Consider the following 27,018-nt stretch of genomic DNA (forward strand, 5'->3'; position numbering starts at 1 on the left):
CCTCACAGCCCACAGACTCAGCACGGGGAAGACAGCAAACCCACTCCCCCCCAGAGACAGAGACTCACGAAAGATGTGTTCCCTTCATATGCAGGGATAATATGGGTAGAAAACTTTTTGATCTATATGTAGGAGTGACAAAAATCTGTCACAAGTTGCAGCAAAGAGAGCCTTCCTCCATTCAGCCCTGGGCGCCTTCCACTGAGACGGCGGCGGGGTTGGTGGCTCGAGAGGACGTCAGCACTCACGCTCTAGGTGTATTCCGTCCCTCTCCATTTTTGTTTTCTGAGTCCACTGGAGCTCTTCCCAGGAAATCTTTCCATTCAAATCCTGCTCAGGACCAAAGAAGCCAGGGACTGGATCGGGCAAGGCATGTACAATGGATCCTTGCGGCACAAGGGAAAATAAACCTAGACTAGGTTTTTCTGGTTCTGGAGTCCAGGAGACAAATTAAAAAAGTTTTAAAGGTGATAACAACACATGTTAGAAGCATCTTACGAGAAGGGACTTTATATTTCAATTCATTTGTTGATAAAACTGAACCCTGGGATTGTTTTCCTTTGTTATCTTAACATCTTATTCTCACTCAGCCTAAAATCTTAGGCAAAATAGCCAAAAAGAGTTTTCAAAAACTTAAAAAAAAAAAGCAAAGAGCCCCATGAAACATGAGGTCTTGCAGCCTCAGTGTCTGTGGACTGAGTTTGGAGAGCTCCACAATCATATCCAAGAGGGCAGTGATCTACTAGCAATACATTTTCAAGACAAAACCAACTCAACACCCGTACAGGATGGAATCACAGCCTCAGGATTCACAGGGCGTACAGAGTTTATGAACTGGTTGGAGAACAACCCCCTGTTTAACTAGTTAACACACTGATGAACGTCTCCATTTTCAGGAGCAAGGAGGGACTCGAGCAAGACAGGAAAAAGTTGTTCCGGAAGCATCCTGTCCCCAGGATGCGGCTGACCACGTGGCTCTGCACCACCACACAAGCTTCTCTCGGGCATCCTTGCTGCACGCGGCCTTCTCTAGTTTGGGGCTCTCACTCAAACTGCCCCAATTATGGGTTTGTTAAAACTTTGGCACACTACCCACCCCACTCTTTCCTGATGCTCTTCATCTTCTAGATGACCTGCAAATATGTGTCTGAGGTTATAAAAAAAAAAAAAACAACCAACCAACCAACCCTTAGAATCTTTCCAGAGCCAGGAGTGGCCAAGATCAAGGACATTGCAACATGAAAAGTGGGTTCCCTGGGCCGTGCGTGTGTGCGTGTGTGCGTGAGTGCAAGCACACCTGTGCTCTCACATAAGCTTTGCCCCATCTGCAAATGACTCACCAGGCTGAGTCTGCTGGCTGCAAGAGATTTCCCCTTGATTCTTACCCCAAACAATGGTAGGTTCGCTTCTAGCTGGTTGAGGTTCAGCCACTTTCAAAACACACACACGCATACACTCCATAAGGCTGCTTAGTTCAAGACTGACCCGGAAAACATTACTGACATTTTCAGGTGGTGGACGTCCAGTAGCTTCCAGGAGCTTGTGGGTCTGTAATACCAGACACCACAAGCTGTTCAAAGCATGTGCCAGGGAGCTATTCTTTCTCTCGTCTCCCCAGAAGCCCTGCACCCATACACACAACATGCCGCTGAGCGTGTCTCCACCACAGGCGGAAAAGAACGCCTCTTGGCATGTGAAGCAGGCATATGAAAGGGGTTCCCATGACAGCGATCACTGAATTGTGGGGCATAAGTCGAGAAGGCAAATTTGCAATTCATCATGTCATCTCCTCTTGTCTCAAATGTGATTCTTTTAAAGGCAAGCTGCATATACACTCTTTTTCAAGCATTTTTTTCTCATAACACACTGTATAGTCTCGTTCTTGCAAACTATCCAAAGGAGGATAAAATGATAAAAAAATTACAATAGATTAACTGCATCCCTTGAATCACATTATATTTTTGGTGCATTATAAAAGGAGAAAATTAAAAGCAACCAGCATAATAAATTCGGCCTAGAGGACTGTGTTAGTGACTGAAGGGTTAACACAGATTTGAGAAGTAGTTAAAAATAGTATCAGAGGATTATACATACAACAGTTTGAAATTCATATGCATTGCATTTTTTTTTTTCCCTTAAAAATGGCAAAATGTTTGGCAAATGTAAGCAAATGACTTGGACTGGGTTGGGTTTCCCCGGCTCTGAGCGAAGTCAGTCATAGCCAGGCGAGGCCCACTGCTTCCTGAGGTCATTCTGTGGGGCTGGTGGGGGAGGGGGGCGCCCCCCAATGGGAGGTGCTGTGGGGGAAGGGGAGGTGCTGGCCCCCCATGCCCGGCTCCCCCCCTGGGGCCCTCAGTCTTGAGAAATGGAAATGGAGCTGGTGAGAGGTGCCAACTACAGTCTCCAGCACGGATCACCCTTTAGCATCGCTGAGAGAACTCTGGGGCCTTGAGCCACAGGTGTAGACTGGGTGAGTCGCCTGCACCATGGCCCCTATTGCAAACGTTAGAGAGAGAAGCGGGTGTCCACTCCTCCGACTCGGGTGCCCCTCCGTCCCCGTGTGGACGGGCACGGGGGCACAGGGCTGTCACTAGTGCTTATCCTGGCAATGTTGTCAACGTGGGTGTTTTTAGTAGATTTTTAGATATATTTTGTTTGTTTTGTATGTGTATGTATATCCAGAAGGGTCCATCCTCCAAGCTGGCCACCAGTGTTCCCTGAATCTGGCAGTGCCTGTTGCTTGCAGCTGTCGGCATCCTGAACCGCCATGAGGTGCCTTCAAAAGCAGACTCTGAGCCCCCAGGAGGTCGCACGCCAACCACGTGATCCCACGCTCTCCTTATTCTGAATCCTGTCTGGCTCTGATTTTGAGAAAAGGACAAAGGTGCTGTGTATATGTGTGTGTGTGTGTGTGTGTGTGTGTACTGAATCTTTTTTTTTGAGAAACTTTTTTTCATTTTTTTTTCTTTAGGAAAAATGACCCTTGAAAGACTAATACAGAGTTCAACCCTCCTTCAGTCACTATAAAACAGACTCCATGTTCTCACACCACTCGTGATCTTCGAGGTTATAGATAAATTTTGTCCTATGTGTCTGGTTGGCGGGCACAGGGTCCCTCCCCAGATTGTCTAGGGTCAGAGTAGAGGCAAAGAACTCACTGGTGCTCAGCCCGCCCTCGTGGTTTTTGATGTATCGTTTATAGTTTTTCCTCAGGCACTGCCACGTGGTGGTGTAGAGGAGGAAGGCAAAGGACTTGAGCGCGATGGCGATGCTGACGTACAGGTATCTGTAGGCCACGTTGTCGTAGAGGGCGCAGGCGCCCTGCTCCCCACAGAACGTGCTCCAGAACAGGCAGGTGGAGTCGATGCCAGCCCCGAAGATGAGCGGCGGGGGGATGAAGCCTGTCGGGGGAAAGGACAGTTAATGTGCGGGCTCTGATGGCTGGTCCGCAGGAGAGAAGGACTCCCCATGTGTGTCTGTGTGTGTCTTCCTATGGGACTGCAGGGTTCGTGGGCCATATTCAGTGGTTCTACAGCACAGTGGGGGAAGACCCTGTCTGGAGGTTGAACTGCTTTGGTTCAAACCTCACCTCTGCCTCTTACTTCACAAACCTGTGCAAGTTATTTAATATGAAATCTTACTTCACACATCTGTGCCTTCGTTTCCCCATCTGCAAAATGGAGTCCTTCTCAGATCACTGTGAAGGCTGACTCATTGAATACGTGGGAAGCATTTAGAACAGTGCCTGGCACAGAGTATGTATGTGATACATACACATGTATGGATGTGAGAGTTGGACTATAAAGCTGAGCACTGAAGAATTGATCCTTTTGAACTGTGGTGGTGGAGAAGACTCTTGAGAGTCCCTTGGACAGCAAGGAGATACAACCAGTCCATCCTAAAGGAAATCAGTCCTGAATATTCATTGGAAGGACAGATGCTGAAGCTGAAACTCCAATACTTTGGTCACCTGATGAGAAGAACTGACTCATTTGAAAAGACCCTGATGCTGGGAAAGATTGAAGGTGGGAGGAGAAGGGGACGACAGAGGATGAGATGGTTGGATGGCATCACCGACTCAATGGACATGAGTTTGAGTAAACTCTGGGAGCTGGTGATGAACAGGGAGGTCTTGCATGCTGCAGTCCATGGGTTTGCAAAGAGTCGGACATGACTGAGCGACTGAACTGAACTGGCACAGAGTAAATACAAAATAAATTACACAGGATGACAGATGATATCATTATCATCATCCACGGAGAGTCTGAGGAGAAAAAGTCTTCTCTGAAGGGGGACGTTCTTGGTGTCACTCAAAGAAGTGCACCATTGTAGAGAAGATGGTTAAGAGGCATCATGTTCTGTGTGTGTCCTTTTGCACGGGTCTTCTGGGGCTTTGTGTGCTCTCAAGGAGAGGGGGTTGGAATCAGAGGGAAACAGAAGGTGACGACGAGTACACTGTGCTTTGCTGCTGTGTCAGTTGCTCAGTTTTGTCCAACTCTTTTGCAGTTCCACAGACTGTAACCTGCCAGGCTCCTCTGTCCATGGGATTTCCCAGGCAAGAATACTGGAGTGGGTTGCTATTTCCTTCTCCAGGGGATCTTCCTGACCTAGGGATCAAACTCGCCTTTCCTGCATTGGCAGGTGGATTCTTTACCACTGAGCCGCCAGGAAAGTCCACACTATACCTTGTGTGTGGGTATATATACGTATGTGCACATACCTGTACATATGAAGGCTGTGTTCTCATACATGTGTATATGCAGACAGATATGTAAGTATACATGTGTGTACGGTTTAAAATGGAAAACACCCACATACACACTGACAGTTTTCCTTCCCTTAGACGTTACCACTGGAGCAGAACACTTTTCTGAGCTGGGAACTGGTTTTAAAAACCTTCACAATAGATCACATTATATCATGAGGTATCCTATCCCAGACCAATGAAATCAGAATGTTGGGTGTGTGGCCTGGTCATTGGCATGGTTAAAATAAAACATTCCCAGGTGATTCTTGCCTCTTGGGGGGAAAATGTTTCATCTGTATTATGGGGAAGCAATGGACGGGGCATTAACACAAATTAATTGCTTTGGAAAAAATAGCATTCCCAAGGCCAGAATATAGTGCCAGTCAACCTCCTTAAGAAGCAGGAAGTGATCCCTGGGAGCAGGTGGTGACAATTCCAAGATCCCTCTGTTGAGGTGTCCTGGTATCCTGAGTGTTCTTTCCAGCTCTTGACTGAGGTTCACTTTTGTATTAAGGAAGGTCTGTTGAGAATCTGGGGGCTTCCTCTGTGGCTAAGGGGTAAAGAATCCACCTGCCAATGCAGGAGATGCAAGTTTGATCCCTAGGTCAGGAAGATCCCCTGGAGATCACTACAGTATTCTTGCCTGGGAAACCCCACAGACAGAGGAGCATGGCTGGCTGCAGTCCATGGGGGTCACAAAGAGTTGGACACGACTGAACACCTGAGCATGTGCTGAGAATCTGATGAGCATCATCCCTTCATCCAGAAAAATATACCTACCCACAAAACCGCATCCATATTTCAGGGAATTCATGGACCCCTGAAGTCCATTCATGAGTGCCAGAACAAGGAAGGCTATGTTATATCCATAGCAGAATCTCCTTTGAGGGGCCCTCTGGAAGGGAGAGGCTTAATGAAGGAAATGGCACTTCCTTGGGTTTTTTACTAATTGAAGTCTAGTTTTCAAATTTTAAAAATCATTTTTATTGAAGTATAGCAGATTTACAATGTTGTGCTAGTTTCAGGTATACAGCACAGTGATTCAATTATACATATATATCTACTCTTTTTCAGATTCTCTTCTATTATAGATTATCATAAGATACTGACTATAGTTCTGTGCTGTACAGTAGGTCCTTGTTGCTTATCTATTTTATATATCGTACTGTGTGTCTGTTAATCCCAAACTCCTAAGTTAGCCATCCCTTTCCCCCTTTGGTAACCATAAGTTTGCTTCCTGTGTCTGTGCGTCTGTTTCCTTGGTTTAATGACTGGTCAGCGATGGGGTCGGGGGAGGGCTTCGTGATCCTGTCAGCATTGACAGGTTGGCAGGGTTTCCTCCCGGGCCCAAGTGCCTTGGCACTAATCCTTAGCACTCCCCAAATCTGTCACTTATGACCCCCTGAAAGAAACCCCCCTAAGAAAGAATTTTCATTGAAACAGCATTTAACCTTTCTGGCAGCTTGAGTTTAAAAATGCCAAACTCAAAATCCCACACAACCTGCTCCCTCTTTGCAGCCCAGGCTGGTCTTGCCAAGTGGAAACTCGCATTCCCGGCATTCTCTGCCCAGAAGGCTGCTCAGGTGTTCGAGATCTTTGTCACCAACCAGTGTGTCCTGTCTCAGTTCCCCAATAGACGACTTTTCTTCATTTAACCGGAAAAGAGCCAACTGGAGGAGCTGCCATGGCAACCACTGACAGACACTAGACACACTCCCCGTTACTTAGGTAAAGAAATAGTGACCTGGAGTCCCTGTGGATGGCGGGTGGACTTGGGGATCCACAGGACAAATCTGACCTGTCCTGTGGTCCAACGGGAGAGGTGGATCCATTCACCTTTCTATCTGTCAGAGTTCTATTGGTTGTCATTTGCTCCCAATTCTCCTCCCTCCTTTTCTCCTTACCCACCCATCACCAGGCAATGGGAAGCCAAGACTATTACACCTCTCGTTTAAGTTTTGCTGAGGGAAGGAACTGATGGTACTGGGGCTTCTTGTTCCAATGCACAGGTGCCTGAAGAGTTGTATGCAATCCAAGTTGGGCAAATCAGGTCAAATTTTAAGCACATTGCAGGAAAATTTCAATATAATGGAGCCATTCACTAATACTTGCTTAAAAAAAAAATCCCTCCAAAGTGCCAATAAGTCATAACTCCTTTTTGTACCTGTATCCAAGTGAGGATTTTTATATTATGGAATTGTCTTGAAGTAAGGCATATTTCTCTGTGCTAATGATGTCAATTTTATCCTCGTCAAGCTCTACTATCAGATGACAAGACCCCGGGAAATGTCAGAAATAGCCTTCAAACAGAAATGAGAAAGCTAAGTACATAGCAAGGGTTTTCATCTTATACTCAATATTTTGGAGGGTGTTTGTGGTCAAGATGAAAGACCTTCTAACTGGAGCTGAAATGCTGGGGTAAGTCACTTTTCTCTATGTGCCTGTTTCTTGATCTTTCGAATGGAACTACTTTGACCTTACCAAGTCAAGGTGAATACTAGAACAAGTGAGTGGAGTGTTATATAAGGGTCTGGTCCCATATGGCCAGAACTTTTGCTCCCTTATTCATCTTGTACAGGGTATTTGGGGGTGACAGTTCAGAATAAACTTTTGATTGAGTGTATTATGAGTAGAACCTCATAAACTTTATGAGGTTCCTTTAAGATTCCCAGAAACAAACAAACAAAAACAACTCTTTTCTGCCAAGTTCATCTTTTCCTTTTTATTGACTTAAAATGCTTTTCCAAAGAGAAGCTCTAGCTCACAGGTCCTGAGTTCCAGGTGTGTAGAGAATTTTGAAACAAGGCCCTTGCTGGATCTCTTATTTACAGGCCTTTGCCATTGTTGAAATTCATCTGATTAGTGACAGAGGGAATCCCACTTGATTAATTTTCACAAATGGCCATTCACTGTTACGTGTTTATCATTCAGGGGGGCATAGAAAAGCCCTGTAGCCCCTGAAAGATGCTAGTTCCCCAGATGGCAGTGGGAGACTTCTACAGAGTGACGACTGGGACAATAACTGCGTGTGTGCTCAGGTGCTCAGTCGTGTCCAACTCTTTGTGACCCTATGGACTATTATAGTCCACCAGACTCCTCTATCTATGGGATTTTCCCAGGCAAGGATACTGGAGTGGGTTTCCATTTCTATCTCCAGGGGATCTTCCCAACCCAGTGACAATAATTACTACCAACTGCCCCCTCACCCCTCTACTGCATGGGGTGTTCATACATCACAATCCACCCCCCACAACCCCCTTTATTATACCTATAGAGAAACAGATGCTATTTGTTATTTGTCCCCGGCTTGATATTTCAAAACCTCCAGTCCAATCATTTCTTTCCTACAAATTTAAAGTTTGTTGATTTGAGGAGAAGATTTTAGAGCTCTTATCAGGGCTTTCCAGGGCTATAGAAAACATATTATTTATCCTTCCACTAAGCTCCTAGGAATAACTGGTTTGTAGAAGGCTGGTTTTGAAGCTTTCAACAGGGGTTCTGATCTTTGCAAAGTTGATATGGTATTTGGGAAAGCCCTTCTTGGAGTGGGTGCTCAACAAATCTGGTTCCTTTCCTGTTTTTTGGCTTTTCACTTGGATCAATGAAAATTCATCTCCTTTTAAATTCTCATCTCCAGAGAAAGATTTGCAGAACACCCTCCAAGTCAAGATTCAGTGACTAACCCCAACTGGCAGGAATCCTTCACTTCATAAGACATTTTTGGAGGATAATCAGATGTTTCCAGAAGGGAGGTCACACAGGTAAGGTGTATGTTAGTACTTACTTCTGTTACAGCCTCAGTTACCTAAGCAAGAAGAAGGCAGCTGATGATAATGATGAAGTATTTCTTAGAAACCGTGTGTTTTAAAGGAATGCTCTTTTCCTCGGTGCCTGCAGGAGCAGTCCTCTCCCCTTTGTTCTCTTTTCTTCCTGTGTTTCCTTGGGGGGAACTCGCAGATTCAGTAGGCATTAACCAAGGTCCCACCACTGGGACACTAGGAACCCACCATATGTTGGGGAGGGTATCCGGAAGCTTAGAGCTGTTACTCGTTATTACAGAGAATATTAAAAGGATTAAATCTTACTTCCCATTATACTCGGGCTCAAATTGCAGCTATATTTCAATGCAAAAATTGCGGTATCACTTAAGGAAATTGTCTCTGTTTTCCTGAAATCTATTAACAGAGATTAAACCTCCAGGTCTTGAATTTTGGCTACTTAATTCACTCCGTGGGTTGAAAACGCCAGGCTTAGTTATACTCTTTGGTCTAAACTTAAAATTTGAGTGGAAAAGCTTTTGTAAGAAAAATAAATTCACATTCCTTTATGAAACAAAATGGAAGCTACAAATCACTCCAGCATTTACATTTCAAAAGATATCCATTCCTCTCCCAGCTTACCTGCCAAGACTTGATTCACCATGGAACCTCTTTTCAACCTGGAGGAATTACTGTTATGTCCAGCACTAGCTAGAAACAGATGTTGAAAAGAATGTTCTCCTCGAAGGATTAATGAGTTTCTCTGTTTCAGTGATGCCAAGAAAGAGACTCTATTGATACTGTCCAGCATCATCCACAGATACCTGACATTCACTTTTCTTAAATCCGAGAAGTTGAGAGGAGCTTCTCTATTCTCATTTCATTCCTGGCTGCCTTGTTAAACTCACTGAGGCTCAAGAAGCTTAAATTACTTGTTAAAGGTCTCATGCTCAGTACGGCAGAGCTGGATTCAAACCTGTTGTGCCTGACTGTAGCAGGGTCCATGGCAAATATGGGGTGTCACCTTAGCACTGGTCAGGACATAGATAGATCCTGGGTGGTACAGGTCCTTTAGAAAGTTAGATATATCATTGGTGCTTAGAAAGAAATCAAGTACTTTCACATCAGTAAGCAAAGGAGGTCACTGTCATCAACAAATGCACCTACCAGGGATGGTGAGCCCTGAGGGGACTCAGGAAGGAGAGAATACCTGCCATCTAGCAGCCATGGCCTGCAGCCACTCCCAACGGTGAGCCCTGAGGGGACTCAGGAAGGAAAGAATACCTGCCATCTAGCAGCCATGGACGGCAGCCACTCCCAACGGTGAGCCCTGAGGGGACTCAGGACGTGAAAATACAGGATACTGGCCCAGATACCTGAGGTACATAGCAAAGGAATGCTTTCAGTGAGCCTGGACTCTTGTATCTTCCCATACAGAGAAAAAGCACTAAATTTCTTAACTTGGGATATCTGGTTTTCTTTAACCTGGCTCCTTCCCTCACTTCCATGGAGCAGTTCTCTGAGTTACTTGAGATGCTGTCTCCTGGGCTTGAAGTCCTAAAAATTCCCACTGAATAAAGCATAACTCTCAATTTTTAGATTGTGAATATTCTTTTAAGCCCACAGGTCCTTTAGGAAGTTAGATACATTGTTGGTGCTTAGCAAAAGTTTGTTGACTGAATAAATAAATGCAGAGGTGAGTAGAAGGAGTCTCCCCTCACATTCCAGACATTGTATCCTGCACCCCACTATCCCACAGCCACTCCTCTGAAGTTTCTGGCAGGCTGGGCTTACTTCTTCCAAAACACTCATTCAACATCTTCATTTCTCCCATGTGCCTGTAGAAATTCAAGACTTCACAATGGGAGCTCAACAAATGTTGGATGAACCACACAAGGAGCTTCTAAGACACAGGTCTCTTATATTAGTTCACCAATAACCCAAGACCCAAGGACAATCTGCTCAGGAATGACCCCTGCATACAGAAGTGCACCCTGAGGCTGACGTTCCCAATGATCTTTGCCCAGCTTGTTGTTCTGGAAAACCAAGAGCAGGCATTTGTGGAGGAGAGTTCGTGGTAGTGAATCCAGTCGAATTTGGTGTAGCATCTGCGGCATGCAACAGACTCCCCAGGAATGAGATCAGACCCTTGAGTGGATGTTATGCCCACACCCAGAGAGAAAAACAGTGATCAGGACATTTGTATAAGGATGAAAAAGGATGGATTTGATTACATCAGGCGTTCTGCTTTGAGTAAGTCATTCGTTTACTCTGAATTTCCTGACCCTTTATCCAACTCTGTCCTCTTCCACTCAAATTCCGCCACTGTCCTGGGTGACTTGAACTTCTCCATGGACATGAGCTCTCACTCAGGCCTTTCAACAACTCATTTTCAATGTCAAGGCTGTTTCTTTCCTCTATGGGTTTTGCCATTTCTCAAAACTGCTCCACCACCTCAAAGTCAGACAACAAAGCTCTGGCTGCAGATTGCAGCTCTTTTTTCATGAATTACTACATCCAGCTCCTATGTGCCCTTTCTCTCTCTGTTCTTTCTCCCCTCTCCTAGCTTACCTCGTCTTTGTCCAGCTCAGGCACCACGGTCAGTTGCATCAGCCCTACTGTGACCACTACTCTTAATCTCTTTGCTCCATATTCCTCCCCACTCACCACTGATACCACCAACCACGTTACTGCTCCTACTCCAGGGCGCCCATGGGCTATGTAGGAAGCTCTTGGTGCCAAGGTCTCTGCCCTTTCTGACACCTCCTTTCTATCAGCGTTTAAAACAAGGGAAGATAACCCGCATTCACTTCTGGGTCTTTCCCTCTTTCTTTACACTCCTCACAGCCAAGTATCTGCAGAGAGCAGTCTCCCCATGCTGCCCCCACTGCCTCAAGCTCTGACCCACCAATGGTGGTGCATCAAAGTCCTGCACAGTCCAGTATGACAGTCACTGGTCACACGCAGCTACGTAAATGAAAATCAACAAAAATAAGGAGAAGCCAGTTTACAGAAACCACATTTCAAGTGCTCCACAGCCCCACGTGGCATAGACATGGAGCACTTCCACCACTGCAGGAAGGTCTATTGGATGGTGTTGGTCTATGCCACTCCCAAAAGCTTGCTCCTCATTCTGGTCCTCCTGCTTTAAAAATATCGCCCATGTATCACATGATCCAAACCTTTCATAAGGCACTGTCACTGTGGATTCCTCCCTCTTAGATGCTTCAGTCTGTACACTTCCATTCAGGGACTAGGCCTTGACACTTTTCCTCTGTCCATATCTCCCCATCTTGGTGGCCAGCATCCTCACATGGTTCTCTGTCAGCTCCTCTGTTATACCAGTGGCTTAATATTCAGTTCCCACATTCTCTATGTGGCAGACAGTAGGCCTTTCTAAAAATGCACAATGGATCTTATCCCCATGTTAAAGTCCATCAACGATTTCATTTGCCTTGGGGATAAAGGTCAACCTTGTCAACAGCGCAGCAATTCTTTCTGATCGTGTCCTTGACAGCCATCCCCTCCAGCCACAAGGGCTTCCTGCAGCCCCCAAACAGGCTTCAGCCTTTGTTCACTTCCAGGCTTTTGCTCCTTTAAGTCCCTCGGTCTAAAGCACTCTCTCCTTTTTGCTAGCAAGGTAACTCTTCTGCATTCTTCATGCTTCAGGTTACTATCACATTCTTTCACCCACACTCCCATCCCCAACCCCAGGTTGGGTGGCTCTCGCACACATCCACCCTACACCTCTCTACTGACTGCATCTCCAGTTTCATCACACTGAACTGTGAGGTCCTTACCATCACCCATTACCCAAGCGGGGCCAAGCACAAAGCTTGACAATGTCTTGAAATCTGATTTCTCGGTTGGTCCTTCATTAACTGTAATGGTGGTTAATCTCATTGGGTGCTGCAGGAAATGGAATCGGGCAAAGACTTCTCTGATGAGCCACTTTTAATTAAAAGATGAAACTGTGGCATATCCTTCTACAGCTGTTTTCTAAACTCTGATGTGTGACCCAGTTGGACAATACAATCAATATAGTTGGTCATGACCCACTATTTTAAAAGAATGAAATAGAATAGAAAATATCAGAGCACATCACACACATTAAGGGTGAATATTTTTCATGAAATCTTTGCTTCAGTTGTATTTATGCATATGAATGCACTGGGCCACAATATAAAGTTCATCTCTTGCTGTAGATTATAATCACAGAAGTTGCAAAATACTCATTTAGATAATGTTTGAGCTTTAGAGCAACATACAGTGATCTTAATGGTGTCACATTACACATGCTGTATAATTTTCCATTTCTGTCTTCAAGTGTCTCATAATTTTCATTATTTTCATTTTGAAAACAACTTGCAAATTTTTCTTACATTTTGTGTTATCAAAATTATTCTGAAGGTTATTTTTTACTCACTATATTGAGTCCTCAGCATGTGTTTAGAGGTACAAAAGACCTCTGTAGTAATCCCATAAATGGAGGGCTTTTTGTTTCTCTGTTCAGCTCCTAAAGGAATTCCCTAAGAGCAATGCTGGGCTCACTTGCCTGGGTATGGTTCATGAAGCTCTGAACACATTAGATGCTCAATAAATGTCAGTTTGTTGAGTGAATGTGTATGTAGAATGGAAGTAGTGAAAGTGAAAAAGTGAAAGTCACTCCATTGTGTCCGACTCTTTGCGGACCCATGGACTGTACAGTCCATGGACTTCTCCAGGCCAGAATACTGGAGTGGGTAGCCGTTTCCTTCTCTGGGCATCTTCCCAACCTAGGGATCAAACCCAGGCTTCCCCACTGCAGGTAGATTCTCCCCCAGCTGAGCCACCAAGGAAGCCGCATGTGGGATGGTTTCACCATTTTCAGAAATAAGGGTCTCCAACCTGCTACCTGATATTACACATTCATCTGTCCATCCACCTAACCAGGGTGGAATGGGGGGCATCACCACACATGCATTTTCTATCCTCCCAGTGATGAGAGAAAAAAACTCCACCATAATTAGTACCCTGTGCAGTTGGCTCTAAAGGCCACTATGAATTCTAGGAAGGCCTAAAATGTTTTAGTTTGAATTACAGTTGAACTTGTTTGCACTGGGTATTACTATACCTGGTTACTATTTCTGGTTCTATTTTCCATGAACCAGAAATAAGACAAAGATGCTGTTTAAGATTCTCCATTTACGCATATATATGGAATTTAGAAAGATGGTAACGATAATCCTGTATGCGAGACAGCAAAAGAGACACAGATGTATAGAACAGTCTTTTGGACTCTGTGGGAGAGGGAGGCGGGGGATAATTTGGGAGAATGGCATTGAAACATGTATAATATCATATAAGAAATGAATCGCCAGTCCAGGTTCGATGCAGGATACAGGAAGCTTGGGGCTGGTGCACTGGGATCACCCAGAGGGATGGTACGGGGAGGGAGGTGGGAGGGGGGTTCAGGACTGGGAACACGTGTACACCCATGGCGGATGCATGTTGATGTATGGCAAAACCAACACAATACTGTAAAGTAATCAGCCTCTAATTAAAATAAATAAATTTAAATTAAAAAAAAAAGATTCTCCATTTATCCCAACGATGTGGACTGACAGTGATTAAGAAGATTGCCAGGTCTCGTCATGGACATGGCAAAAGAGGTCACAACCTGGACTGGAAGTGATTTGCTACAGGCAGAGCTAGGGCAGATGTCAAGTATTTTCCATTCCCCAGGGAGGGCCTCATCTTATTAATGGATTTAAGGGTGAATATTTTTCTTTCACATAGCAATTATATAGAATATAATCTCATTATGAAAGTAATAACATATTTTTTTCATTCAAATTTTAAAAATGAATTTATAAAATATCATTTATAGCCTCACTATTCAATTATAATAGCTGACACCATTTTCTTATCTAGCTTTCCAGTATTTTCCCCTATACATATATCCCTGATAGCTCAGTTGGTGAAGAATCTGCCTGCAATTCAGGAATCTGGGTTCATTTCCTGGGTCTTGAAGATCCCCGGAGAAGGTAAAGGCTACCCACTCCAGTATTCCGGCCTGGAGAATTCCATGGACTGTATAGTCCGTGGGATCACAAAGAGTTGGACATGACTGGGACTTTCATGTATACTTTAAAAACATTTGCATATACAATATAGACCTCTTTCTCCCTCCACTTACCATGTACCCTTTCCAAGTTTATCAATATTTTTCTTTCCAGTTTAAAGGGGTACATAAATCCTACTGAAATTAGAACCCATAATGGATTTAACTAATTCCCTGCTGATGGATGTTTGAATTGTTGCCAATTTTTCACTTTTGTGAATATTTTTATAAACATTTCTATAGTTAGTCTTTGTGCTCATTCAGGTTATATACTATTTGGAATGAGAACTTTTTATTCTGAAGGTATAGGCCATGGTTATCTTCCTTTCCATTTTTATTTATCACTTAATATTCACTAAGGAAGACCACAGCCTTATCATTTCAAGAAAAAAAATGTCATCCTATCTTGATCTTGGCCTTGATAAAGGGAGTTCATAAAGCAGCAGTGTGGTCCACAGAGAGAAGGTTTATCTGATTGGCTTTTCCAGCTTCTCCTCAGCTGGTCCCAGCACTCCAGGAGAACCATGGGCTATTCCCATCTTAGACTTAATTCCTTCTGTCCATACCAAACTACAGAATATAGGCTTTATAGCATGAAGGTCATATTTGCCTTATCCTAGAAACCCAAGGTAGAGAAGGCAATGGCACCCCACTCCAGTACTCTTGCCTGGAAAATCCCATGGACGGAGGAGCCTGGTGGGCTGCAGTCCATGGGGTCGCTACAAGTCGGACACGACTGAGTGACTTCACTTTCACTTTTCACTTTCATGCATTGGAGAAGGAAATGGCAACCCCCTCCAGTATTCTTGCCTGGAGAATCCCAGGGATGGGGGAGCCTGGTGGGCTGCCGTCTATGGGGTTGCACAGAGTCGGACACGACTGAAGTGACGTAGCAGCAGCAGCAGTAGCAACAGAAACCCAAGGTAAATAAACTAAATCAGTTTGGAAAAATTTAAAGGATGCGAAGTTTCCATTTGGGAAGCATTATGAGAATACCTCTCTCCCCCAGCTGGCAGGCCCATAAATGAAGCATTTCACAAGCTGCTCATGGGTTGCTTAATGAGGGTGCCCAATGACACCATCAAATTCCTTTCTTTTTGGTTCCTCACTTTTCTTCCTTGTGCCAATGAAAATTCAGGGTGGCACGAAGGCACAGTTAATACCAACAAAAACTGTGATATCCAGGGAGTGTGCGAGTGTAGGTCTAAACCCTGAACAACATTTAACAGACCTTTCTCTTGTTATCAAAATTAAACTTCATAAGAAAAAAGACAACTCAAGGGATGATTCCAGTGATCTGTACTCACCTGGTCATGATTGCACTCATATATGCACTCACCTGGTTATAAGCATCTGATTCATTACTGAGGGAATAAAGAAAGAATACGTACCCAACAAACGGAGGAGGAGAAAAAGAACTCCCAGGGCGTAGGATTTGAGTTCAGGGCTGACTGTCCTATATGCGAAGAGATGAAGAGGAAAAAAGAAAAGATTCTTATCGCTTCACTTTAATTAACAGACCCCAGAGTCATTCGCTGCTGTCCATCAGAGCCCTTCCTTAGAAAATTATTAATGGTTTTGTTCTTTTGCTTTTTTCACCTTCCCTGCCAAAAGTCTGAAAAATCACTGCATCTGCAGGGACAAGATAAGTTTAGGAATTTAGCAGTGTTTTTTATTAACTAAAACTAGTCATTTGAAGGATGGAATGCAAATTTGTTCCCAAAGTCTTCATTCAAAGGCATTTTGCGTTTGCTGGCACGGGGAAACATCTTAAGTTGGTGGGTACATGTATCAGGGGAAATATCAATGGGGAAGACAGTTCCCCTTATGCTACTCAGATAGGCCAGAACCATAAACACCTCTGTCATTCTGCATCATTTTGCGAAATCAACCAGACTAGCATGGGTTGGTTCCCTAGATGGACCACTTGTGAAACAGTCCATTCATCTGTATCCAGCTTTGGTACCTTTTAAACTGGAAAGGTGCCTTTATTTGGCCTTCCCAGGTGGCTCAGTGGGAAAGAATCTGCCTGCAGGAGACGTGAGTTCGGTCTCTGGGTCAGGAAGACCCCCTGGAGGAGGAAATGGCGACCTGTCCCAGTATTTTTGCCTGGAGAATCCCATGGACAGAGGAGCCTGGTGGGCCACAGTCCACGGGGTCACAAAGAGTCGGACACGACTGAGCGACTAACACACACACAGCTTTATACGGTCATATGCCTTTGTTTTGAACTGACTCAGTGCCCCTGGCTTTGGTTTACCCACAGCAGTCCCTGAGCACGATCTTTTCAAACATTTTCTAGAACATTCTCACACTGTCTGGGATAAGAGTGACAGGAGGGGGGGTTGGAAATGATGACTGATTCCAAGTAGAGAGGCCCTCACAGCTAGTCACAGCTCTCCTCTGTCAGGCCTCTTACTCTAGCAACTAGTACTGACTCAATGCTTGTCTTTCTCCTTGAGGCCAAGGACTATTTGTGTCTTATTCATCATCAGTGTGGTGTGTGACACACAGCAGATGCTGAGTAATAAAACACAAACACACAAACCAAAAAACAAGAGGCTGGGGACTTCCCTAGTGGTTCGGTGGTAAGAATCTGCCTTCCAATGCAGAAGTCGAAGGATCGACCCCTGGTCAGGAAACTAAGATCCCACGTGCCATGGAGCAACTGAGCCTGTGCGCTCTGGAGCCCGAGCCCCGCAACTAGAGTCTGTATGCCACAACGAAAGGCCCCTGATGACACATCTAAGGCCTGACGCAGCCAAATAAATACTGAAAACAGAGAGCCCAGTGCTGGCCCCTACGTGACTCATTAAATAGCCGGTATCCTCACACCTGTGGATGTCCTGAGTGCTGCTGTTGGCAAGTATGCTTCTGTTTGGAGTAAGAGTGGAAGTGGGCCCACTGCTCTGGGATGGGACAAGGGCTGGTGCCCATAATCTGGGTTGTGGCTCAGACCGTCTGTGCCCTTGTGTCTGCCTAGAACATCTGTGATGGCACGTACCTCCAGCCAGCCCCAGCAGCGTGGAGCTATGAGGTGCACAGGGCCCCACCTAGGTCATTTAGGCCATCTGTTGCTGGTCCACTGAAAGGGAATCACATATTTCCTGAAAATCTCCAAGAGCTGTTTATCAAGCTGAGATTTGGACACGATTCAGGTTTCGGCTGACTTTCTGTGTTTGGTCTGCAGCCACAACTACTGAGCTGGGTTTTTGCAGCAGAGTCAAGGGCAGAGAAAAAAGGGGACCAGTCATTGCTAAAGGCTGTAAGGGTCATTTTTCTTGCTTTTTGGTGCCTTTTGTGTGTCAACTGGTACAATACAACTTCATGGGAATTCCTAGCAACAAAAATAATGCAGCCACCCCAAACCCATGCCTGAGACCTGACGGGTTTTATCCAGTGCATATTATATCTAATCCATTCTCCATATATAAGTTAAAGTCAACAGTTCATTTCATAAACACTTCTCACATTCTTAAGAATTTTCATTATTCCACTGAGCTGTGGGACTATAATTTAACTCACTATTCCAATTCAGATTTTTCTGCTATTATAGTTAACACTGTAATAAAAATCTGTCTGCATTGAGCTTTTCTTCTCGTAGAGTATTTTCTTAAGATAAGTGGCAAGGGGTAGGGTTACCTCATTAAAAAAAAAAAACAAACTGAACGTTTTTATGGCTCTTGAACTCATATTTGCCACCTTGCTTTTATGAAAGGATCAGTATATTTCTCAATGGCAGCAGAAAGGTGTGACTTTACCTGTTTTGTTAGAGCCTTGCTTACAGAACTGGGTGTGAATTTTTAAAAATTATTTTTTCAAATTTAACAAGTATAAAATGGCAATTTGCTATTGTACCATTATTGCTTCTGCACATTGAAAAAGCTTTGCTAAAAACTTTAAAACATAAGTACTTTGTATAAATCCTTTTCCTTGTGAATTCTAACCAAGATCAGGAAATGTAGTAGACACAGAGAGGCTGGATAAAGCAGCTGCAAATGTTACATACCAGGGCTTCCCTGGTGGCTCAGTGGTAAAGAATCTGCCTGCCAATGCAGGAGATATGGGTTCAGTCCCTTGGTCAGGAAGATCTCTCAGAGAAGAAAATGGCAACCTACTCTGGGATTCCTGCCTGGGAAATCCCATGGACAGAGGAGCCTGATGCACTACAGTCCATGGGGTCACAAAAGAGTTGAATACTTAGCGACTTAAACAACAATAAAATGTATATTTGTACAAGCTGCATCCAAGCATTTCATTCCTACTTTTATGTCCAGCCCTTGGGATTGAATTGGTTTGTTTGCATAACCACATCCCGGCTATCTGTGCTTAGTACCGCTTCCTCTGTAAAAGATGGTCACCAGACATGAAGCCTGCCTCTTCTGGGTTCCTTATGCAAATCTAGATAACTTTGCAACTGTGTAAGTTACTCAGAAAATTACTCAATAATTCACCTTTAAGACACCTCACCCACCCACCATGATAGTTCCCAAGAAACGGGGAAACACAGAATTATGGCTGACTCTCTCCAATTATCCATCTATACAAAAGCAGTCACTGCTTGCTTCCACGGAGCCACTCAGCACTGCATCACACCTTGTCAATGACCTGTTATATCTTTACAGAGTTTGCACACACATGGTCTCAGCAGGACCCAGCCCACTGCAGGAGGCAGGCAGGACCATTGACATCGCCTCCAGTTCCAGATTCAGAAACAACACTGAGCCCAAGGTCATACTACGAATCAGTGCCCTGAGACAGGAGCCAGACACGGGGACTTGGCTATTCCCACGCCATTTTCATTTCACTCCAACAGTGTTGCTCTTTGCAAATATCAATGAAAGACTGCAGTACCTTTCAAAATTACCTGCAGAGTCTGTTCCTGGTAGGGCATGAAAGTGCAGTGTTTTCTCTTGGGCTGTGCTTTCTACTTTTGGCGTGAAAGTTCAAAGTGTTAGTCGCTCAGTCATGTCTGACTCTTTGCAGCCCCACAGACTGTAGCCCACCAGGCTCCTCTGTCCATGGGGATTCTCCAGGCAAGAATACTAGAGTGGGTTGCCATTCCCTTCTCCAGGGGCTCTTCCCAACCCAGGGATTGAATTCAGGTCTCTTGGATTGCAGGCAGATTCTTTACTGTCTGAGCCACTGGGGAAGCCTTACTTTTGCTGTGAGGTTTCCATCAAACATAACTGATTCCTATCAGCCTAGGGAAGCTGGCTTGCAAGACTCATACAGTCCCCAGAGCTCTGATTTCTGGGAGAACTGCAGACACACAGCAGGGAAGGAGGTGGGGCGGGGCGGCTGGCTCTCCGGTCCCTGGGGCTATGCTTACCTGATGAGGATGATGACCGAAGGCGTCTGAGCCATGGCCCCGATCATGCTACAGACACACATCACACACAGGAAGGTGAGGAAGGCCTCTTGACACCCAGGACTGGGGCATTTTCCAGGAATCACGGTCGCGTTCTCAGGTGGGATGGTCATGAGGCATGCACAGCCAGTGAGATTCTGGAAGGGAAGCAGTCAGCCCTGTTAACTGGGGCTATCTCCCTTCTCCAGATCTAAAGCCATCCATCAGCTGGGTCTGTCAGCCTGATTATGCATTCTGGAGCATTTCAATAATTAGGCCTGAATCAACGAATTAGCTTTTTTGAAGGAGGCTGCAAGACACATGCAAAATAAAGGAATATTTATGGGGAGAAGAGCTGATTTCCCCGTCTCCTGTGTATTTCATTTCTATGCCCCAGAATTCCTCGATAAGCCCACACTGTAGACAAACGCGTTGCCCAACCCCCACACAATTAGAGAGGAAATCGTGCTTCCACAATGTGATAAAACACTGGCAAATTAACAATGTAATCACTTGCCAATTTGTCCTCTCTTTTGTGCAGTTATAATTACACTGAAGTGTATTGAAAGAAGTAAATCAGGTAACCTGCATACGGTTGCTGGTTCACTGCCCACCATGGCACCTGGAACAAAGCATGTGTGCTGTCATGCGTGAAGCTGCTGGGCTAGTGGGGCCGTGAGAGGGGGCTGGCTAACGGGAGACTTCTCGAGTGGCTGAGAGAGCAAAGAGGGTGCAGAGATGGCAAGGAGCTGAGAGCGGATGGTGGGGAGTGAGCTGGAGACCAGCGAGATACATTTATTAATATATGATCAGAGAGGAGAGAGCCAAGCAGCTGCATTCCATTTGATCTTCGGGTGGATTCTTGCCCAGCTGCCCCGGCTCCCCAGCATGGTCCTGGCTCATGCTCCAGAGGAGTTTCTGATGGTGAAGGGAGAAACAAGGGTGCAGGGAAAGGCAGCGCTAGCTAACAGCCAAGCCAATTAAGGTTTGATAATAATAGTGCAGAGGTCTTTAATGAATACAAAATGAAAACAATCATAAATGATTCATTGCCTTTCTTTCCAGGGCTGCTTGGCTCTCAGAGCACATACTGGGGTAAATCCTCCTGAGGGTCAAACAAATCCTCTCTGGTTTTTACGTGCCCCCTCCTCAGCCTGTCTCCCATCCTTGCACCTCTCCTCCTCCCTCTCCCTTTCTTTCCCCGCCAGACGTAACAGACTGGGGCTCCATCCTGTATGACTGTGCCCCACAAGAAGCTTTTACCCGTGGGAAGGAGGGGGAGACACAGGGTGGGGCTGGACCCCTCTTCCTAAGCCATCTTCCGACAGCAGGTGCTTTTGTATAAATGGCCCCATTACAGCACCCAGGGGCATCTCCTGTGGTGAAAGGTGCTGAGGCTCAGCCCCTCTGTCTCTTTGCACACATCTCTGCCCAGAGAAATCACAGATCTTCAAAACCCAGTACTGACATTTCATTTGGTTGCAAGGCCTCCCCAGTTGCCCCCATCTGAGCTGGCACTTCCCTCCACGGGGACACACTCCTCACCCCATGGCAGAGACCCTTGCTATCCTTCTGGAGGAGACCTTAAGCTTCTGGGATAAGAACGTGTCGTTTCTGTGATCTATCGAGCACTGTCTTATAACAGAGTGCTGAGACGCAATAGAGGAAACTCAGTAGGTGGTTTTAGGATGCGAATAGGAACAGATCTTCCTCTACTTTTATCAGGAAACAGGGCTTCTCCCTGAAAGAGCCGATTCACTGGAAGAATCCCTGATGCTGGGAAAGATTGAGGGCAGGAGGAGAAGGGGCAACAGAGGATGAGATGGTTGGATGGCATCACCGACTCAATGGACATGAGTTTGAACAAACTCTGGGAGATAGAGAAGGACAGGGAAGCTTGGTATGCTACAGTCCATGGGGTTGCAAAGAGTCAGACACGATTTACTGACTGAATAACAAACAAGGGCTTCTCCTCAACTTAAAATGAAAATGCCACTTCCCTCTCTTCTGAGGAGAGGAAACTGATCCTTCCTCTCCCCACACCCTGAATGCTGAAGCTAAACTTTTCCAGCTGTTCATGCTCACTACCTCCATGCTCTTGACTCACTCCAACTGGCTTAGATTCCTACATGCAGCGATCAGATCAGCTAAGCTCACCAGTGACCTCCACAGACGACCCCTCCATCCACTTTTCTCCCCAGGGAGCCCCTTGAGTGTGTGCCTGTGACCCATTGCCTTGATGGCTTCCACGGCTCACCCTCTGGTTTCCTTCTTCCCTTTTGCATTTTCCTGGCTGGCACCTGCCCCCTCTCCTCCTTGAAAATGCCGGAGCTCCTTGGGGCTCTGGTCCAGATTCTCTTCCCTTCTCGCCCTGCACTTTTCCCTAGATTGTGTTACATCCATGTGCTTTCTGATGGAGCTCCCCAGGTGGCGCTAGTGATAAAGACCCTGTCTGCCAATGCAGGAGACGTTAAGAGACACGGGTTCAATCCCTGGGCCAGAAAGATCCCCTGGAAGAGGGCATGACAACCCACTCCAGTGTTATTGCCTGGAGAATCCCATGGACAGAGGAGCCTGCAGGCTACAGGCCATGGGGTCACACGGAGTCAGACATGACTGAGCAACTGAGCATGCATGCAGATGGTTTCTGATGACTCTCCTAAATTTCATCTCTAACTCACACCCGTCCCAGACCCACCCGGGATGCCCCTTCCTAAGCCTCTGAACATGCTGAGACATCAAAACCAACTCCAGGATGAGCGTCCTATAGGGGATTCTGTGCTGGCATCTTGGCACTACTCTACTGTCCAGGGCGGGGAACCATCTCCTTAGGATTCCCGTCCCTGCACGACGAGAGCTGGACCAGAGGAAACACAGAAGAGATTCGTAAGTGAGGCAGGGGTCAGATGGTCAGACCTGGGGACAGACAAATGCGGAGGTGCCCAGGAGGAGCCGGTTGGCCCTACCATCGCTGTGTGCACCCACCTTCTTTTCTGACCACCCTGCTGACAACAGAGGCCCTGTGCCCACCTCTGCTGACCTGGATGCAGTCTTGCTGACGTCCCTGAGTGCCCCCTTCATCTCACTGAGCAGCCCGCTGGGCACAGCTTCTGGGGAATTTCCCATAAGCCTCAGCCTGCCCACCTGAACTGATACTTCTGGGGGTGTGGTGACTTTTCTCCAGTCCTTCATCTCACTTCTTCCAGATCCCAATTCCCCAACTCTGCCACGCTACATAAGTTCTATTTCCTATACTAAACCCTGTACTTACAAAAGACGTGTGGGTGCTGTTTTCCTGACCAAACCCTGACAGATATATACGCTCCCAGCCCCCATGTCCTTTCCTTCCACATCTCTTATCTTAGAAATGACAAACTCTATAGAAATGTGATGGTAAATTCTCGACCTCCCCCGTACTCCTATGTCAAAGCCTCCTCGTCACCATAAGGCTAATAAGGACAGAAACCACTGTGGTTTTGATTCCTGACTTATCCCTAGCTCGAGAGGACAGTACTGAATGAACGAATGAACCCTCAAGGTCCGTTCGTTTTACCACATCCTAAACAACTAAACAACAAAGACAAAACATCTCTCAAACCCTGCCCTAGTTCAAACCACCCCATCCTTTTCTCTTTGGTCCCTCCTGTAGCCTGTGAGGAAAAAGCGATTTGGGACTGGGGTCCTTAGAACCACGTGGACTCAGAGAGTGCTCAGGTAGAAACAGGAAACTGGCCCATCCATGAGGAGCTGGCTTAGAACTCAGACCCCGGGAACTGAGTTCTGACTCTTGTAGCCTTTAGGACTGTGAGGTGATCAGTACCCTTTGAATGAACTGCGTGACTGGTGAGCTCTGTTTAGTTTAATGAGTACTTTGTAATTGGAACCTACACCCAGTCTTAGATTTCTGCTCTGCACCTGGGCTATGGCTCAACTGTATTCCATTTACCATAAGAGGAAACTGCCTGGACTGCCTCTGCTCTGAGATGTGAAAATCCCCTTCTGAAGAGGGTCTTCCCTTGATCGGGCCACGATCGTGGCCCTACTGGAATGGTACAGAAATAAGACGCCTTTATGTCAGTGACTACCCAGTCCATATGGTCCAGGTAAGGCAAACTTGTCCAGGAAGGCACAATCCCATGAATGGTGTGAGTGAACGGCGGGGCCGAGCCATCCTGGGATGTGCAGCCAAGGCATGGGGAGGGGTGACAGCACAGAGCCAGGGAGAATGGGACAAGAATGGACCCAGGGCAGGCCGGGTGGCTGGACAGAAATGAGGCCCCTGTTGGGCTATAGGTGCTAGGAGAGGAGAGAACGGGCCCGTGACCAGTGGTGATACTGGCTTGCCCTGGTGCCAAGGAGAGATGCTGGAAATGGATGTGCATGCATGCTCAGTTGCTCCATTCCTGTCCGACTCTTTGTGACTCTATGGACTGTGGCCCGGGCTCCTCTATCCATAGGATTCTCCAGGCAAGAAAACTAGAGTGGCTTGCCATGCCCTCCTCCAGAGGATCTTCCTGACCCAGGGATCAAACCCATGTCTCCTGCATTGCAGGTGGATTCTTTATCCACTGGCCACCTGGGAAGCCCCCTGAAAATGGATGGGTCCCTCCCAAAGGACCTAGGCAACTCTGTACTCATTTATTCAGATTAAACCTATTTGAGATGAGCTGTGAAAGAGGCTGGGGAGGAGGTAAGTGCTAGTGATCTGAGTGGGAACTTGGATGGGTTTCCCTCTTGGTTACAAGAGTCAGTTCGACAGGATGAACAGAAAACGCAGGTGGTCCGGAGGCCTAGGGTACAGGCTGGAACATTCCTAGGACCCTGCCCACAGAGAATCCAAGGGTAAATGCTAAGCATAAGTCCGAAGGCAAGGGATGGAAAAGGTCCTTTATTTGGGCCCAGGTGATACAAGAGACGGCAGATTGATCTAGAATCTTCCCTCCTGATGTCCCAGTGTGGTGGAAATAATTATCACGGGGTGCATGATTGGAAGAGAGGACTTTCCAGCACTGGGGCTTCATCCTACGATCCCAAGCGAGCAGGGAGGAGTAGGACAGGCCTTTGCTGATATTGACTGGGCACGCAAGTTAACTGAGACCTGTGAGAGCCCCGATCACTGGAAAGCCTGAAAATACAGAGACAACCTGGGCAGCATGGGCTCAGTGCACAGGAGTCTGAGCAAACTCCAGGAGACAGAGGAGGACTGGGAAGCCTGGTGTGCTGCAGTCCATGGCATCGCAAAGAGTCGGACATGACTGAGCGACTGAACAGCAGCAACCTGGGTATGAGGGAAGGAGAGGCTCGTTGGTGGGGATCTGATTCTCACCCTGTGTGTATACAACAGTCCAGAATGCAGGTGGACCTTGGCAACTGCCTGCCGATGACCACGTCCTGCATAAAGTGGCAGCCCCCCTAGTGCTGTCCTTGGCAGCCCCCAATATATTTAACTATGAAGAAAGCACATTAGGCTCCAGGAAAGGAGTTTACCATTCCTGACCTGGCAAATGTCTGGTTTTCCATCCGCATGGCAAAGGAATGTCTTCCCAGTCTGCCATTCTCTGGGGGAGAAATGATGTGAGAGTTGGAGTCTCTGCCTGGTACCATGTGTGGGTGGCAGGACCGGGCTTTCCTACCGAGAGATCTCGTTGATAATTAGATGGCCCCATTGCACACAGAGGAGCTGGCCTGACAAGAATTGGAAGCAGTGGTGGTGACCTGGCGGACAGGGTGGGAGTAGCTCGGAAATTCTACGAGAATTTATCCTACAGGCAGACTTGCCCGGGCATAGAATGACATAAGTCCAACTCCAGTCACAACAGTGCCTGCAGGAACTAAAGTTTTGCATCCACCTGAATGCCCATCAATAGGGGTTGGTTAGATACACTCCAGTAGACTCACACAATGGAAGATTATGCAGCTGCAAAAAGGTATCAGCATGCTCCTTACACACTAACATGAAAAAAGTCCACGATAAACTATTAATAACAAAAAAACACAAGTAGCAAGCTACAGTACAAAACATATAACCAACAAGGACCTACTGTTCAGCATGCTGCTGCTAAGTCACTTCAGTCGTGTCCGACTCTGTGCGACCCCATAGACGGCAGCCCACCAGGCTCCCCCATCCCTGGGATTCTCCAAGCAAGAACGCTGGAGTGGGTTGCCATTTCCTTCTCCAATGCATAAAGTGAAAAGTGAAAGTGAAGTCGCTCAGTTGTGTCCAACTCTTAGCAACCCCATGGACTACAGCCTACCAGGCTCATCCATCCATGGGATTTTCCAGGCAAGAGTACTGGAATGGGGTGCCATTGCCTTCTCCCACTGTTCAGCATAGAGAACTAAATATAGGTACACGTTTCTGTGTACTTTTTCTGTACACTTTACTGAAAATAAACACACTATAAATCATCTATACTTCAATTAAAGATAAACAAGCTATTGAGAAAGTAGCATTGACACATATACATTACTGTGTGTAAAAGAGATAGCTAGGGAGAACTTGCTGCATAGCACAGGGAGCTCAGCTCGGTGCTCTGTGATGCCTGGAGAGTGGGGTGGGGGTGAACGGGAGGGGATATATGTACATATATAACTGACTCACGCTATTGTGCAGCAGAGACTAATATAACATTGTAAAGCAATTATCCTCCGATTAAAATGGCAAAAATGATGACAAACAGTAAACAAACAGCTACAGAATAATACCTGGAATGTGCATGAAAACCCAGGAGCATATACAAGAAACTAATAGTAGTAATTACCTACTGGGCAGAGTCGTGGACCAAACAGCAGGTGAACAGGAGAGAGTAATGGAGAGGAGGAGTTCGCACTCCCTCCTGTTTATACTTCCTGGTTCTTGAGCCACACAAATGTACCATCTATTCAAAAAAATTTAAAAACTCCAGAAGAAGAAATCAACAGAAGAAGAAGAGCACAGTCACTGAAAATTCTACTCTTGTTCTACATCCAGCCATTAATTTAAATTGAGAAATGTTTCTATTCACATGCAATGATGGGGATAAATAATTACAATAAAGCTGGAGACCATAAAAATAGAAAA

The 27,018-nt window shown here is 46.0% G+C and overlaps 1 protein-coding gene across 2 annotated transcripts in view; it reads right to left on the reverse strand.

The window, feature by feature from the left end:
* The window catches only part of SLCO3A1 (solute carrier organic anion transporter family member 3A1), a 377,645-nt gene that overhangs the window by 7,000 nt on the left and 343,627 nt on the right, over positions 1 to 27,018 (reverse strand). Inside the window, exons 8-10 of one of the 2 annotated variants that reach the window (XM_005221711.5) lie at positions 19,941 to 20,116; positions 16,000 to 16,064; positions 3,159 to 3,401 (exon numbers count right to left, since the gene is read on the reverse strand). In XM_005221711.5, coding sequence (XP_005221768.1) covers positions 3,159 to 3,401; positions 16,000 to 16,064; positions 19,941 to 20,116 — 484 coding nt within the window. 2 annotated transcript variants of the gene reach the window in all.

This window comes from Bos taurus, chromosome 21 (genome assembly GCF_002263795.3).
Source record: "Bos taurus isolate L1 Dominette 01449 registration number 42190680 breed Hereford chromosome 21, ARS-UCD2.0, whole genome shotgun sequence".
NCBI lineage: Eukaryota > Metazoa > Chordata > Mammalia > Artiodactyla > Bovidae > Bos > Bos taurus.